Here is a 16,677-nt window from a genome sequence, read left to right as displayed (position 1 = left end):
CATAATGCATTTGTAATATAGCACTTTGATCTTCTCCTTGTAGGAAATGGTGTTACATTAGCCACTTTTAAACATTTATGAGTGAAATTCAGTTATAGAAGAGTAAAAGTGATTATTCTTAAGCAGAACATGTTAGATTTCATTAAAAGTTTTCAGCTTGCCCCTTCCTTGTTAAAATCTGTGGGAAGTCCTTTTCCTGGAGAGTTTCAAATCAGGATCTAAGGACATAGGGCTTTTTCCTTATTTTTCCTGTTGGTAACAGCAAGATTTGGAAGGAAGGTATACTAAATATTGAGGTAATTTATACAAGTGGATATTTATAGAAAAATAATTGATTTATGGTAAAGTAAATACATCGATAAAAGCCTAAAAAAATCTATTACTGATAATTGTGTATTACAATAAATTTGTGGGAAATGCATATTTAAAACATATCCATAAATTATCTTTAACAACAACAACAAAAAACCAGATGACTCTCAAACGCACTTCTTCTGGAAGAGCTAAGTTTGACCTTTCAGACCCAAGAGCCTTTTATTAACACCTGCCTGTAAGAAGAACCTTGCCACACGCAGCTTTTAGATTCAGAACCACAAAACTGATGAGGAAAGACTTGAAGGGTTCAGTTTGTGTCACTTGCTGTTTGCCGTTTCCATTTCACAGATGATTAATCTTTCTGTGAAGAAAGGCTAGAGAAACAAAGCACATTGGGCTCTTCCTGCAGTTACTCCTTCTGAATGCACACTAGCTTGCTAACTAAAAGGCCTTTAGATTTCCAGCAGAGAGAGATGTTCTGAAAGTGAATGCAGCTGGTTGGAGGTCACCAGTGCAGGGCTCTTGCCATTGTGTAATGGAGGCTTTGGCAGGTTGGGGGGGGGGGGGGCGGGTTGGAGCAGGGACAGGAGAAGTGGGCAGGAAGAAGGTGTTGGCAAAAAATTAATTCCGAATTAAAAGGGTTTGGCCAGTTGATTTAATATTTTGGAAGGTAGATCATCAATAATAGGTTCAATTTTTTCTATTTTGTTTGTTTTTCTTTTTAAGGAAAAATTATAATTCAGTCTCTTTCCAGTATTCCCCCTCCCTCCATTTCCTAATAAGCATGTTTATCTTGTAAGTGGCATCACTAGGTGATGCTGAAATATTATTAGCTCTTATAGTCTTTGGTGTATGTGAATTGTCTTGAAATTTTTAAGACTATAACTAATTTTGCTAGTATTCCACATTTTATATATTAAAATGTTAATGCCACAATGTTTCATTGGTATTTGGATTTTTAATGAGTTATTAAAAAATAATTATGTGTGTGACTTAGTTCCCCTTTTGTATAAAATTGTTTTTACTTTGAGGATTTGAAAACTTTTAATTTTAGTATTTAGTATCTGAATGTTCAGTGTCCATCTTGTATTTACTTTTTTCTCAATCTTGTGCAGGATATAATGTGCAAAGTCAAATCCTGGGTTATAGATCAGAAGAAACCTGTTCGCTTCTATCATGATTGGAATGACAAAGAGGTAAGTTGTAACTATCATGCCTTCTATTCCTGCCTTGGCATTGACTTCTTAGGGAACAAATTAGATTTTCCATTATTATATATATAATTACTGTTAATATCTAGTTAAACTTTATTTCCGTCAATGATTGCTTACTACCAGGCTTGTTATTATTTTCTTTTCCCCTACTCCTGATATTTCATAGCTGCTAATTTCTTGGAAACAAGAATTTTGAAAATGAAAATGGCTACTTGTTTGACAAGAGCTTATTCTCAAGTTACTCAATGACTTGCTCAACTTTTAAAAAAGATTCTTTCTCTATCTCCCACTTTAGATTGAAGTGTTGAATAAACACTTATTTCTGACTTCAAAACCAATGGTATACTTGGTTAATCTTTCTGAAAAAGACTACATTAGAAAGAAGAACAAATGGTAAGTTTTTCCCCCTCAGATATATTCAGACGTATCCTGGCTCTACCCATATGAACTTGTGGCTATGTTAGATTTTAATATTTTTTCTCCTTATTATTAAAAAGTTTAAAATGGGTGAGAGAGCTTTGTCTGGTTTTGTACATTCTGAGATGAATCTCCTAATTGATCTACACTGAGAGAACGTAAGAAGAAACAAACAGAATTAAATTAGGCAATATTGAATCATGTGTATTTACTTATTAAATTTAAATTTAATAGATGTTATTGTTTGTTTCCTTTGCAAAATGAGAATAAATGTAGTTAGAGCAAAAAAACTTTTAAACTGGGAATTTCTAACTGTGTTGATACTATATGTGGCCTTAAAATACCCACTTGAGATTATAGCTAAGTATAAGTTTTAAAATCCAGATCAAATGCTTTAAAATTTTTTTTCAACTAAAAATATTGTATGTGAGGGGGGAGAGGAAAGGAAGGTATCTGTTTCAAATACTTGTAAAGTGTATAAAGGTAAAAACTGCGCATTCATGTGTTGTGTTTTTTGACATGTAACCCAAATGTACAAGGTTTTCTTTCATTCACTAATAACTTCAAAAACTCATATGTTCATGTAACGTGTGGGCATGTGCACATTTGGCATTGCACTCACTATGACTTGCCTCACGGGACCCTCAGTATTTCATACTATGAAGTCATACAAACAAATCAAAACTATCCGGAGCAAAATATCTGCGTTCTCCTAAAATATATTGTCGGTTTTTCCCTGTACTTCATTAAGTACTTAGATGCACATGGTTTCAATTTTCCATTAAAAATTCTCATTTCCATATGATATCAAAGAGTGAGAAGCTTTAAACTGAAAAATAAACATTCATAGACTGGAAGCCAAAACAATAATTAATGTCAGATGGTTAACTCCAATAAATGATTAGAATAAATTCTGTGAAATTACTGCAACTAAAAATGCCCCATTGATATTACTTTAAGACATTTTGTGTTCCTGATAGGAAACTGAATTTGTCCTCTTTATTGGTAGGGTTCTAGAAAGCATAAACCTAACATGAAAATTCAGTTCTTACTGGTCAGTGTCCTCCAATAGATAATTAACTTTAAAACAATCAGTACTGTCTTATTTCAAATTCTTATAAATTTGATGACTAATGTGTTAAAAATTATTACCTTTGGGAAGGAATTTTAAAATTTATTACTTGACCTCAGTTAATAAATCTTATTGTTGTATGAATGGTAAGGTTTCCTGAGGCTTCATGAAACAATACAGACATCAAAGTTTACATGAAAAGGGATGAGTCAGTTTCCTTGCCCAAAGGGGCTTCTCACACCTGTATTTGGATGATTACAGGTAGAACTCCCTGGCTCTAATTGTATAGTAAATACCATTTCCCAGACCCTAATGGTAGACAGACTGCTTGGGAGACGCCAGTCTGTGATTTAGCTGTCGCCAGACACCCCATGTTTTTTGAGACCAGTTGTGATGATGATATGGTTATAGCCAATTGAAAGCAAACTCTTGTCTAAATAGCAAATTTTAATTTATAAAGATGTAGAGGTATGGATGATCCTATTTATAAAACCAAATTTTAGATTTTATATATAACTAATGATCTGGTTTGGGGCTATGTGTATGTTTGGTCGGGGGGGGGGGGGGGGATCAGATCTTGTGGAAGTTAGTGTAATTGTAGCTGAAAGATCAAAGACTGGGTAACTGAGTGATGTTCCAGAAGAGAATTTACCACATAGCCATTTTCTGTACAGTTTCTGCCGCCTGCTGTTCCTATTTTCCCTCAAGCTAGCCATTGACTACCCCCTGTGCATCCCTGCTCGTAAAAAATGATTGAGGAAGTATTTGTCATGTATTTATGAGTGGGAAACATTGTGTGATAGGGAATGGCATCTACTGGAGCCAGAAAGATTGCCATTTTCCTTTCATTCAGCCACTCTGCTACAGCTTTAAATCCTCTGTTTATGCAACATAGCCTTTGTATTAAAGTGCAGAATAAATTTTTATTATGAAGGATACGAACACTAGGTTTTCATCGTTTATAACACTGCAAGCAGATGTAAATAGTTAAGATACATTTTAACTACTAAATCCTTTTAATTTGTGTTAGCATCTTGTTTTTTGGTAGCATTTATATCTAAGCTCCATTTGCTTGCATTAGCTGCTCCTTTAGCAAAAGAAAAAGTTTCTGTTTTTTAAAGTTATTATGTAATATTAGTGTAGCAAATTAAGACTGATGCAGGAATATTATGTAATATTAGTGTGACAAATTAAGGCTGATGCAGGAAGTAGTAATAACTATTTTCATGGGTCTTTTAGATCTAGAAAACTATTTTAAATGGTCAGGAAAGAGGAGGAAGAGGAGGGATTTGTGATTTTGGCCATAAGAGGAAGACCATAGGAAACTGTAGTTTAGTAGGTCACCATGTCCGACCTAATGAACATTTTAATTACTAGTTAGAGTAGTATATAGGAATAGGAAGAATATAGAAAACTATATTTTAGTGAGTCACCATTTCAGACAAAAGGAACATTTTAATTACTAGTTAGAGTTTACTTTAAATTTAAATGGTAACATTGTTTTTTAATCCTAGAAAAGAAGGGAGCATTTTGAAAGATAAGTCTATTTTGTTATTGAGTAGGTACATTGACCTTTTGAAAGATGTGAGAAACCAAAAATCGCTCGAGACATCTCCTCGCTGGTTTAACAATGTTGAATTAGTCATTTCGTTGATTTATGATTAAGACCTAGCCGCTTGAGGAAAAGTGGACATGGTAGCCGAGTTAGTTACAGTTTTGTTATGATCAGATGACAGTAATCAAGATGATGTAAGCAGAATCCACAGAAACCTTTTTTATTATTACAAATAGCTATTCTTTGAATGCCGAAGTTGTTGTCTTGGTGAGTGCCAAGTGTTTTTGAACATTGGAGGATTTCATCTTTTAAACACGATCAGTTGTTACTTATAACTAAAATTGTACTGTAGGCTGTATTAATTTTCATTTGAGATTGCCTACTGAGTTATGGTATCAGGCAGGGCAGGTACAGGACATTAGAACTGTCAAACCATTGCTTAATTAGGGGTTTAAATTTCAATCTTTGCACCTTTGTTGCTTTGTAAGTAGTATATGCCATCCAGTTATGAAATCAGTAGAGCAAACTAATTTTAGATGTTTTGTATACCTACATAGCTTCCAATGTGTTCACTTGCCTCCATCTTAAAACTATTGCCTCTATTGGTAAAGGATAACTCCATTTTATTGCATATTATATACTACATATTAATATTCAACTGGAAAATATATCTAACTTTTAAGACATTCAGACTTCTTATGTGTATATGTATAAACATGATATTTGCATGCGCCTTGGTGGGCTTGTGGTCAACAAATATTACCCTTTGACTAATATTGTATGAGTCGGTTAATCTGGGTATTGAATTGATTCATGATAGGTAGATAAATATTTACTATCTTTTAAGTTGTGTGATCAAGGGCAGTGTGTCTATTTTACTAACTGAATTCTAAATAGAAAAAGGTTTTATTAGTTCTTACTATTCCATGATTCAGTCCCTTCATTCCCCCTTTTCCTGTTTTTGTTAGTTTTCCACAAAATTTGTATACAACAACTGGAAATAGTTTGGGATACTATACATTGTGTGCCTGGTTAGAGGGAGAATCGCGGAATAAATCCAACATTTCCTTGATTTCTTGAACTGTGTGTGTGAGAGTTACAGCTACTATATCTCAGCAACCCTGCATGAAGAAGGAAATAATATTCATTTTTTACATATAATTTTGTATGTCTATATATCTATATACACAATAAACATATACATGTACATATATATATATATCTGTGTAAAGGCAAAACTATAGAAAACTATTCTAAGAAGTCATCAATTTCTGGCAAGATTATTTACTGAAACTAGAAATTTATGCTGCTGTGGGAAAAACCACATTGTCATACATTAGATTTACTTGAAAGAGATAAAATGAGAATAAGTATTCTTAAAAAAAATTATTCATTTTAGTTTAGGAGCTTCTCAAGTAGATGTGAAATTAGGTTTAATTCACATAAAGTTTTCAGAAACATACCCTGCTGTATAAAGCAAGATTCACGTGTATGAGATTTTTAAATATTTTTATCGTTTACTAGTCTGGCAAAGAAAAAGCCCTGAAATACCCATACAGTGTTTTAGGGGGACTATGATTTCTATTTTTTATCATTTGTGGTTCATATAGTTTTGGGGGGTTGTTGTGTCTGCTTCATCTTGAAGCACTCAACATTGTGAAGCCTGTGAGAATACATTATTTATTCTGACTGTGTTCATACCTACTTCAAATCACAACATAATGCTGGTAGGTTTATTTTAACAAGTGAGGGGTTTTTTAGCTGAACTAAATCTTATAAGCTGTAATTCATAATAATTTTCATAACTCAAATATTTTTTAAACAATATTTTAAGATTTTATTTATTTATTTGACAGAGAGACAGAGATCACAAGTAGGCAGAGAGGCAGAGAGAGAAAGGAGGAAGCAAGCTCCCTGCTGAGCGGGGAGCCCGACACGGGGCCTGATCCCAGGACCCTGGGATCATGACCTGAGCTGAAGGCAGAGGCTTTAACCCACTAAGCCACCCAGACGCCCCTCAAATACTTTTTTTTAATGATGATTCCTTTATGGGGACTAGTGCTTATATATTCCTTTGACAGATACAAAGGAATGATAGGGCTGGTCAAGGGTAATCTAGAAGTCTAAGCAATTCTTTTTAAATATGGGATTGATTAAATTGGTGAACTTCTGTAAAGATATTTTTAATTTTGCTTAAGTTATAAATGAATCTAAAAATTTTTCTTAATTTGTTTTACAGTTTTGTTTTTGCTACTAGATCATTCTCAGCTATATGCTTTTTAATTTGTATTATGATAAAGCTTTGAAAAAGTATCATATGCACTACAGGCTGGGATTTCAAATAATTTCTGGTGAATGGATTTTGTGGAATTGATTATTTTCCAATTTCTTTGATCAGAGTCTTGAGAGCTTAAAAGAATATATATACTAAAGCAAAACAGTTTTTGTTTTGGTTTTGTTTTTTTAATTTTAAGAGATGGAACTCTTAAAGAAGTGGGAAGGAAAAGACCTTTCCCCATTCAGACATCTTTTTACTTGGAATGTACTTTTGGATTTGTACATATGTATACATGTAATAATACTTGTGAATTTCTTTCTGGCTTTCATTAAATGGGTTTTGGGTGCCTTTTTAGCAATTTCATATTCTTATCAAGTGGTATTAGTACCCTAGAGTGCTTAGTCATAACAAAACCAAATAACAACTCTGATTCTGTATTATAAAAAAGATAACTGTAGGAGAAATCACATCTTTTTATAGGAATATAATGCTATTTATAATGCTCCCCACTGTATTATGCATTTCCCCTGGCTTATTTGCATTTTTGGCCAATACTGTTTGCAGACAATAATTTCTATTTGCAAAATGGTTCGTTGAATTTGAGAAAATGTTCATTTTGGGAGGGTCAGTTGTTATTTTCCTTAGCACATCTGTTGACTTACTAATTTATGAGTGATATAATTTATCAAGTATGTCAGGACATTTATCTTTTTTAAAGTAGCTGAAGAATTTGACTGCATGTAATAGGCAAACGTTTCACAGAATTCTTTCTAGCTTTAAGAGACTAAAGCTCTTTTAAAAAACAAGTGTTTTCTTACTAGAGGGGAGCTCAATAAGGGGATGTGTGAAATAGCTGATGGGGACTAAACTGTACACTTGTCATGATGAGCACTGAGTAATGTATGTAATTGTTGGATTCCTCTATTCTCCATCTGAAACTAATATAACATTGTATGTTAACTATATTGGAATTAAGTGTTTTTTTAAAGGAATAATTAAAATGTTTTCCATATTAAAACAGACAAGTATTCTCTAGAATTCTCTTATATGAAATTAAAATATATGTTCCCCATATATGTACAGAAATACATAATCTAAGAAATGAAAGGGAAAGTTAGACCTATATAGTGTTTTTCAAATTACAAATGATTCATGTACACAAAAGAATTTTCCTGCCTCTCTACCCCACTTACTTTGGTGAATAATTCAAGGACTATTAGTGTTTTTAAAAAATTCATGTCCTAGGGATGAAGGACCTCTAGATCAAATTTTGTTTCCACAACTGTGAGTTGGGATGAGTTCGACTCATAAAATAGGAGTTTTGACTAGTAGCAGTTGGTAGAGGTGGAGAAGAATTTTGAACCCTAGAAATTTTAGAACTGTTGGCGGTAGGAGATATAAGCAGGGCCTTGTGAAGGGATCGGCATGGAGCCTTAATGCAGTATACAGGATCTGAGTAAGTTTTTCCTGTGAGAAGACTATAGAAAAGGAAAGGAGAGGGTGCCATTTGGGGCAGTTTTGGTGTTTTGTCTAATATCCTGCTTGTGCAGAATAGGAAATGGGAATTGTTTCCACTGTTTTCTCCTATCTTCCCAGGTGACAAGAGCTACCTTTGGAGTTAATGTTGTAGTCCAGCTACTACATTATAAGTTAGACTTTTGAGGGCTAGACTAAAATTTTGGGTACCATTAATAACATGGGTCGATAAAGAAAATGAATTCTGGGGTGCCTGGGTGGCTCAGTCGTTTAAGCATCCTGCTCTTGATTTTGGCTCAGGTCATGATCTCAGGTTGTGAGATCAAGCCTGCGTCAGGCTGCGTGCTGAGTGTAGAGTCTTGTTTGGGATTCTGTCTCTCCCTCTGCCCCTGGCCGCTCATGTGCACTTTCTTTCTCTCTCTAGAAATAAACAATGAAATCTTTAAAAAAGGAAAGAAAGAGGGGCGCCTGGGTGGCTCAGTGGATTAAGCCGCTGCCTTCGGCTCAGGTCATGATCTCAGGGTCCTGGGATCGAGTCCCGCATCGGGCTCTCTGCTCGGCAGGGAGCCTGCTTCCCTCTCTCTCTCTCTCTCTGCCTGCCTCTCCATCTACTTGTGATTTCTCTCTGTCAAATAAATAAATAAAATCTTTAAAAAAAAAAAAAAGGAAAGAAAGAAAGAAAATGAATTCTAAGAAACTTTGAGGGTGTAGTCTATTTATAAACTAGGTAGTGTATATTATGACAAATTTTGGTATATTAAGAATACTGCTACTTGAGAATTTGAAATATTAGTGTGATGGTCCTTATTTGCTGTTAATTAGGTCTTTAACTGTAGGAAAATTACTTAGTCTTTCACGTATTGAAGACAATTCATCAGAATGTTCACATAAAATGTTTTCTGTATAAACAATATTTCCCAAATTTAATTATCATACTGATAAAGAATACAATAATAGAGAATAGACTTGTTTAGTCTTCTAAATGTATCTTCTGGATACGTTTTGTTGGTTTTTCTTTTCATTATATGGATAAAGGAATAAAATATATGATACTTGGGTTTACAGCTGTAGTTTGATGCTTTGAAATAGTTGTACTCCAAAACAAAACAAACAACCGAGGATCATCTCTATTGTACAGTAGCAGTCGCAAGAAAACTCCCATGATATCACCATCATCCTCCATGACTCTTCCTCTGTCTCCTCACTTTGGTCCCTGTGACTTTACCATTGGCAGCTTAGAGGATTTTATTGTTATTTCTTGGCTTCCATTCGATGAAATCATTGTTCATTACAATAGCATAATTTTTTTTTTGGAAAAATGGCTGTTAATTCTTTTAAAAGCCTTTTCAAATAGTTTCACTGTGATCTCCTATATCTCATTTTCTCTATTTTTGAATATGTAAGTGTGTGTGTGTTGGAGGTGAGGCAGTGAAATTTAGTTAGTAAAGATCGTCTATAAGATTCCCTCTTCCAGCGCTAGAATTTTGTGATTTTAATGAATTGGATTATATCATATTCACAAAGAAAGGATGCCCATACAAATACCTAGTACCTTCTCAACCCTCATGTGCAGGTTGGTCATGGTAGGATTTTTTTTTTTCTTCCCTAACTGTGGAACTATTTAGAGCATTTCTGAGGTTGCAAAGACCCAATTTATGAGCAACTTTTCTAGCTGGGTTGGAGACAAGACGTGATCTTTCCCCTACTCTCATTCCCTCTCTCATATCTCTAGCCCTTGAAAATAAGTCTTTTCTAGGTCTCACCATGTTACGATCTTTGCTCATAGTGAGTAGCTATTGCTTTGGCTAGAATGAGAACAAAGTAGAAATAAAACCTATCTGTAGAATGACATAATCTGTATTTGAGGCTAGTTATATTACTCAAGCTATTATATTTTTTTATTCTGACATGATCTGGAAAGCATTTCCCCATTGAAGACATTAGATTATGAAATATTTTCAAAAGCCTACTTAATTCACAGTATAGTAGAAATAGTGCTATTTGGATGAGACATATTTTGGTATCTGTAACCATTTTTATAACCAGTTTTTAAAATCTCCTTAAAAATATGCTATAAAATAACTGACTTAGGAACTGTAAGTACACCCCTATTTATAAAACTTAGGGCTTCACATTGGTATCCATCAGTCTTTTAAATGCTTTCTTAAGAAGAGAAATTAATTTCATAAAAACTGATTATGAATATAAATTTCAAATTTATGTTTCTCATGAAGACTGTGAACTCACTGAGGAGGTGGGTACTATGTTTCTTTTTCTTTTGTAAACAGACAGTCATTGAGCCCTACTGTGTATCATGTACCATTCTAGATGGTAAACAGAAAAAAAAACCCTGCCCCCTTAAGGCTTATAGTCTCATGAGATAATAATAAACAACCAGTGAACAAATATTTAATATTTAATGTCAGGAGATAACTAAAACAATGAATAAATATAAGGCAGGGGAAAGAGGGGGGCCATCTTAGGCTACATAGTTAAGGAAGGCCTTTATGAAATAAGGGAGTATACCATGAGAGAATCTGAAGAAAACTCAGTCCAGGGAGAGGGAACAGCAAATGCAAAGGCATGCATGACAGAGCATTGAAAAAGAGTAAAATCTGAAAACAGCCATTTGAAAAGAACTTTGTAAATTCTTATTCAGATACATTGACAGTAAGTTCTAAGTCAATAGGTTTTAAAACATATTCTAAATATGTTGTAAAAGTGAATTCAAAGTTTCAAGAATGGCTATCATTAATCTTCTGGTTTGCGATAGTTAATTTCTTGGAGTCCAGAAAGATTTTATTTTATTTTTTAAAGATTTTATTTATTTATTTGAGAGAGAGAGTGGGTGAGAGAGAGATGGAGAGAGAGACACAAGCAAGGTGAGCAGCAGGCAGAGGGAGAGGGAGAAACAGACCCCCCCTGAGGAGGGAGCCCATTGTGGGACTTGATCCCAAGACCCTGTGATCATGACCTGAGCTGAAGGCAGAAGCTTAACCAACTGAAGCTTAACCAACCCATAGTCAAGAAAGATTTTAGATTGCTAGATGTTTTAAACAACCTTTAAAGTAGTGTTTGCTAATGTAGATTTACTTTGAATTTTGTCTTTCCTTTTTCATGCTTGTCTTTGGTGATCCTCACTACCACTTCCCTCAATGTACGACCTCAAAGAAGTAGATTGAACTTTACTAAAAATAATAGCTTGGGGAGCCTGGCTGGCTCAGTTGGTAGAAATTACGACTCTTGATTTCAGGGTTGTAAGTTCAGGTCCCACATTGGGGATATAGATTACTTAAAAATAAAATCTTTTTTAAAAAACAGCAACTTAACATTTGTCAAAACTTTGTAACATCATAATTTACATTAGTTCATCAGATCCTCAAACAAATCCCAACCTGGGCCACACAACACCATACTATTTTGGCCTTGAATTGATTTTTCACTAAAATGAAATATGGCTTGACCATTGGATTAAGAGATCTGCATTTTAGGTTAGGAGTGGTTTACATTAGCCAAAAGCTAAATGAAAGTAGTGTTTCAATTAATAAAGATACAAAGGTACTGTTTTAATACTTAAAGTATTTGCCATTAAGATCAATAAGTACTCATCAATATTCCTGATGATTATCAACGTTTTCCTTAGAAATTCTTTCAAAAAGAACTGTATAGTCTGTGGAAGACATCTTTGGGTTTAGTGCATTTTGATATTTAAAAGAAAAATAATGTCTGTTGGTAATCATTTTCAGGCTTTTTTTCTCATTTTAAATGATGTATCAAAAGGTTTTTTGCAAAGAGCCTATCCGAATGTCTAAACCATGAAGATGACTAGTATTTTTCATAGATAATTTATATTTAAAATTGTTGCCTTAAATGGTGCCATTTTTCTTTTGTCTGTCTTACCTCTACCGTCCCGTTGAATGACACTGACTTAGCTTTTCCTGTACCAAACCAAATGGCATACCTGACAAACCATCATTTATTACTGAGCTCCTGCTATTTGGCAGGCACCCTTTTGAGCTTAGAAGTTGATAAGATGTTAATAGAAGAATAGATGAAGCAAAGGAAAATTTTATGAATATTTCTGAAGCATAGATTATGCCCATTTTATAGATAAGGCAGTTGGACAGACTGAAGAACATGCCAGGTTCTTAGAGCAGACAAGTAGTAGAAATAAACCCATTTGACTTGAATGTTAATGCCTGTTTCACATGTGACAGAACAAGATATATTTGTGAACCTTCAGATATCTTTGAAAATATTGCTTTAAATAACTTGAGCATTTTGTTATGTTTTATCTCAGAAAATATCATCTCCACCAAATTGTTTAGTGTTAATAAAAGGAGAGAATTGGGGGGCCTGGGTGGCTCAGTGGGTTAAGCCTCTGTCTTCGGCTCAGGTCATGATCTCAGGGTCCTGGGATCCAGCCCCACATCTGGCTCTCTGCTCAGCAGGGAGCCTGCTTCCCCCTCTCTGTCTGCCTTCCTCTCTGCCTACTTGTGATCTCTCTCTCCCTGTCAAATTAATAAAAATTTAAAAATAAATAAATGAAAGGAGAGAATTGTCAGGATGACAACTGTGTGTCTTTCTTAGGATAATAAGCTTTAGCTGTTGGTGTTTTTGCCTTGCCTTATCCTTTTATTAACTATGCAATAATGTTACAGCAGTATATTTTAGCATCCACTGTACCATCCATTTTTAAACATACACAGTGTATAAAAAATTTCTTAGAGAATATACAATGGCTCTTACTGAAATTAAAACTAAAAATTACATCAAGTTGCCATGTCTAAAATAGTATACAGAATAGACCCCAGAAAACATAGCTATAACCACAGATCATTTTATATATATTAATATAGTAAGCAGAATTTGCCTCCCCCTTCTAGCATACCATACAATTTGTTGAGAGTAATTCTGTACTGCTAAGGGCGAAGGAGTTTGTGTTTAAATGAACAGGGGAATGAAAGAATATCATGAATTAGATTAACAACAAATTCATATGCCTAAAATGTTGTGTTAGTTGTAGTCAGCATCAAGTCAACACTTACTGAACACGTAACTATATTCCGGGTTATATTCTGGGGCGGGGGGGGACAAAAGGAGACTCCTGGCCAAGCAGGGAGCCTGACATGGGGTTTGATCCCAGGACCCTGGGATCATGACCTGAGCTGAAGGCAGATACTTAACACACTGAGCCACCCAGGTGCCCCCATAATTTGAGACTCCCAAAAACCTTATAAAATTGATATATTATTATTTTAAGGAAGGCAAAGCAAGTATAGCAGGCTTGAGGAACTTGGCCAAGATTGCATAGCCAGTCCTCGGTGCCAAGATTCAAAGATTCTAGAGCTGTGACCTTTACTACTATGCCATGGTGTCTCAGCTTTGGGACCTTCGGAATAGGAAAGGTAGACAAGGCCTGAGCAATAGGTCATATACTAGCTACATTTCCTATAACTATAAATTTCACTTAGATAAGATTTTGTTGTTGTTAAACAGTTAATGCACTGTGAAATTTGAAGTTAAAAATTCTCTATAACCTGATTAGAGAATGCCAGCTGAATATAATATAAAAATTGTTGCCAAAACTGTTTTAATTTTCATGAATTTTTCATTGAAAACTATATTCCAAACCTGTAGCAATTTAATAGCCTTTTCTAGGGATAATCGTTAAACTAGTTTATATATTTTTACATAGAAAATACGTATTATCAATCATTTTTTAAGGTATACTTTCTTCTACCACTTGGTTGTTTTGTGTGTGTGTTTTTAACCACATAGTAATTTGTTCTATTTCCTTGTATTTTCACTAACTTAGATTTGTTTTTGAGACCTTTTTGGGAGTGGAAATTGCACATTTGTGTGCATGTGTGTGTATCTTTTATTAGATAAGGTACAGATAGATAATTTGTATAACAATCTGTTTAAATTCTACATTCATGCATAGCAGTATATTGGAAAGAACATACATACATATGTCTTGGGCAAAATACTAGCATTTGTTGAGCATGTGTTGTGTGCTGGACTTTGGGGTCTTACATAGTATGTTCTCTCTCTCTCTCTTTTTTTAAAGATTTTATTTTTTTATTTGAGACAGAGAGAGTGAAAGTATGTACATACACAAGCTGGGGGGGGGGGGGGTGGGGACAAAAGGAGACTCCTGGCCAAGCAGGGAGCCTGACATGGGGTTTGATCCCAGGACCCTGGGATCACGACCTGAGCTGAAGGCAGATACTTAACACACTGAGCCACCCAGGTGCCCCCATAATATGTTTTCTTATTTGGATTAATCCTCATACCAACCATGGAACACAAATATTTACCTATTTACCTAGGAAGATATAAATGAGAAACCTAGTTAAACATTTTAAAGACATCTTTTATCTTGAACTCTTGAGAAAAAGTATAAAACATTTTATTGCATTTATAGGAAGCCTTTCATGGAAAAAGAAGTGCAAGGTTTCTGTTTTGTGTTGTTGTTGTTGTTGTTGTTGTTTTGTTAGTTGCATTCTAGTGAAAATTGCCAGAAACCCATACAGCTAGGAGATTAGAAATAAAGGAAATATAAATAAATAAATAAATAAATTATATGGTCAGTTAAACTATGACAAAGGAAGCAAGAATATGTAATGGGTAAAAGACAGTCTTTTCAATAAATGGTTCTGGGGGAAAAAACTACCTGCAAAGGAATGAAACTGGACTGCTTTCTTATACCATAAAACTCCTAGAAGAAAACAGATGGTAATTTCTTTGACATAGGCTGTATAAACATTTTTCTAGATATGTCTCCTCAGGGAAAGGAAACAAAAGGAAAAATAAGCTCTTGGGGTCTGCACCAAAATAAAAAAGCTTTTGCGGGTGCATGGGTGGCTCAGTTGGTTTAAGCATCTTCAGCTCAGGTTATGATCCTGGAGTCCCAGGATTGAGTCCTCCATCGGGCTCCCAGCTCCACAGGGAGTCTGCTTCTGCCTCTGAACTTCCCCTCTTTTATGCGTTCTCACTCTCCCTCTCTCTCTCTCAAATAAATAAATAAAATATTTAAAAAAAAATTTTTTTTAATTAAAAGCTTTTGCACAGCAAAGACAACCACCAACAAAACAAAAAGGCAACCTACTGAATGGGAGAATATATTTGCAAATGATGTGTCTGATTGAGGCGTTAATATCCAAGATATAGAAAGAACTTACACAACTCAGTACAAAAAACAAAAACCCTAACAATCCAATTAAAAAATGGGCAGAGGACCTGAATAGATATTTTTCCAAAGAAGACATACAGATGGCCAACAGACGCATGGTAAGATGCTCAACATCACTAATCAGGGAAATGCAAATCAAAATGACAATGAGATATCCCCTTATACTTGTTAGATTGGCTAAAATCAAGAAGACAAGGAACAGCAAATGTTCACAAGGATGTGAAGAAAAGGGAACCTTGGGGCACCTGGGTGGCTCGCTTGTTAGGCGTCTGCCTTTGGCTCAGGTCATAATCCCAGGGTCCTGGGTATCAAGCCCCACATGCTCAATGGGAACCCTGCTTCTCCCTCTCACACACCTTCTGCTTGTGTTCTCTCTCTCCCTGTCTCTCTCTGTGTCAAATAAATAAAATCTTTAAAAAAAATTATTTTTTATTTTTTTAAAAAGATTTTATTTATTTGACACAGAGAGATCACAAGTAGGCAAAGAGGCAGGTAGAGAGAGAGGGGGAAGCAGGCTCCCTGCTGAGTAGAGAGCCCGATACGGGGCTTGATCCCAGGACCCTGAGATCATGACCTAATTGGAAGGCAGGAGCTTAACCCACTGAGCCACCCAGGAGCCCAAATAAATAAAATCTGAAAGGAAGGAAGGAAGGAATGGAGGGAGGGAGGTTGGAAGGGAGGAAGGAGAAACCTTCATGTATTGTTGGTGGAAATGTAAATTGGTAGAGCCCCTGTGGAAAATAATGATCCAGTAATTCCACTATTGGATATTTACCCAAGGAAAATGAAAACACTAACTTGAAAAGATTTATGTACCCCATATTTATTTGCAATAGCCAAGACGTAGAAGCAAACACAAATATCTATCTCTGGATCAATGTATGTGTATATAGTGGAATATTACATGGCCATAAAAAGAATGAAATCTTGCCATTTGCAACGACATGGATGGATCTAGAGGGTACAGTGCCAAGTGAAATAAGTCAGTCAGAGAAAGACAAATGTGACTTCACTCATGGGTGGGATTTTAAAAAACAAATGAACAAAATAAAAAAGACCAAAAAAACCAAACCCTTAAATACAGAGATCAAACTGGTGGTTACTGGGTGAAGTGAGTGGTGAGATGGGTGAAATAGATAGGGGATTGAGACT

At 35.0% G+C, this 16,677-nt stretch overlaps 1 protein-coding gene across 1 annotated transcript in view; it reads left to right on the top strand.

Moving 5' to 3' along the window:
* The window catches only part of OLA1 (Obg like ATPase 1), a 175,562-nt gene that overhangs the window by 124,558 nt on the left and 34,327 nt on the right, over positions 1–16,677 (top strand). Inside the window, exons 6-7 of the mRNA XM_032355977.1 lie at positions 1,431–1,511; positions 1,825–1,922. Of these exons, the coding sequence (XP_032211868.1) occupies positions 1,431–1,511; positions 1,825–1,922 (179 nt within the window). The remainder of the gene's footprint in view (positions 1–1,430; positions 1,512–1,824; positions 1,923–16,677) is intronic.

This window comes from Mustela erminea, chromosome 8 (assembly GCF_009829155.1).
Source record: "Mustela erminea isolate mMusErm1 chromosome 8, mMusErm1.Pri, whole genome shotgun sequence".
NCBI classification, from domain to species: Eukaryota; Metazoa; Chordata; class Mammalia; order Carnivora; family Mustelidae; genus Mustela; species Mustela erminea.
This window is presented reverse-complemented; position numbering and strand designations above follow the sequence as displayed.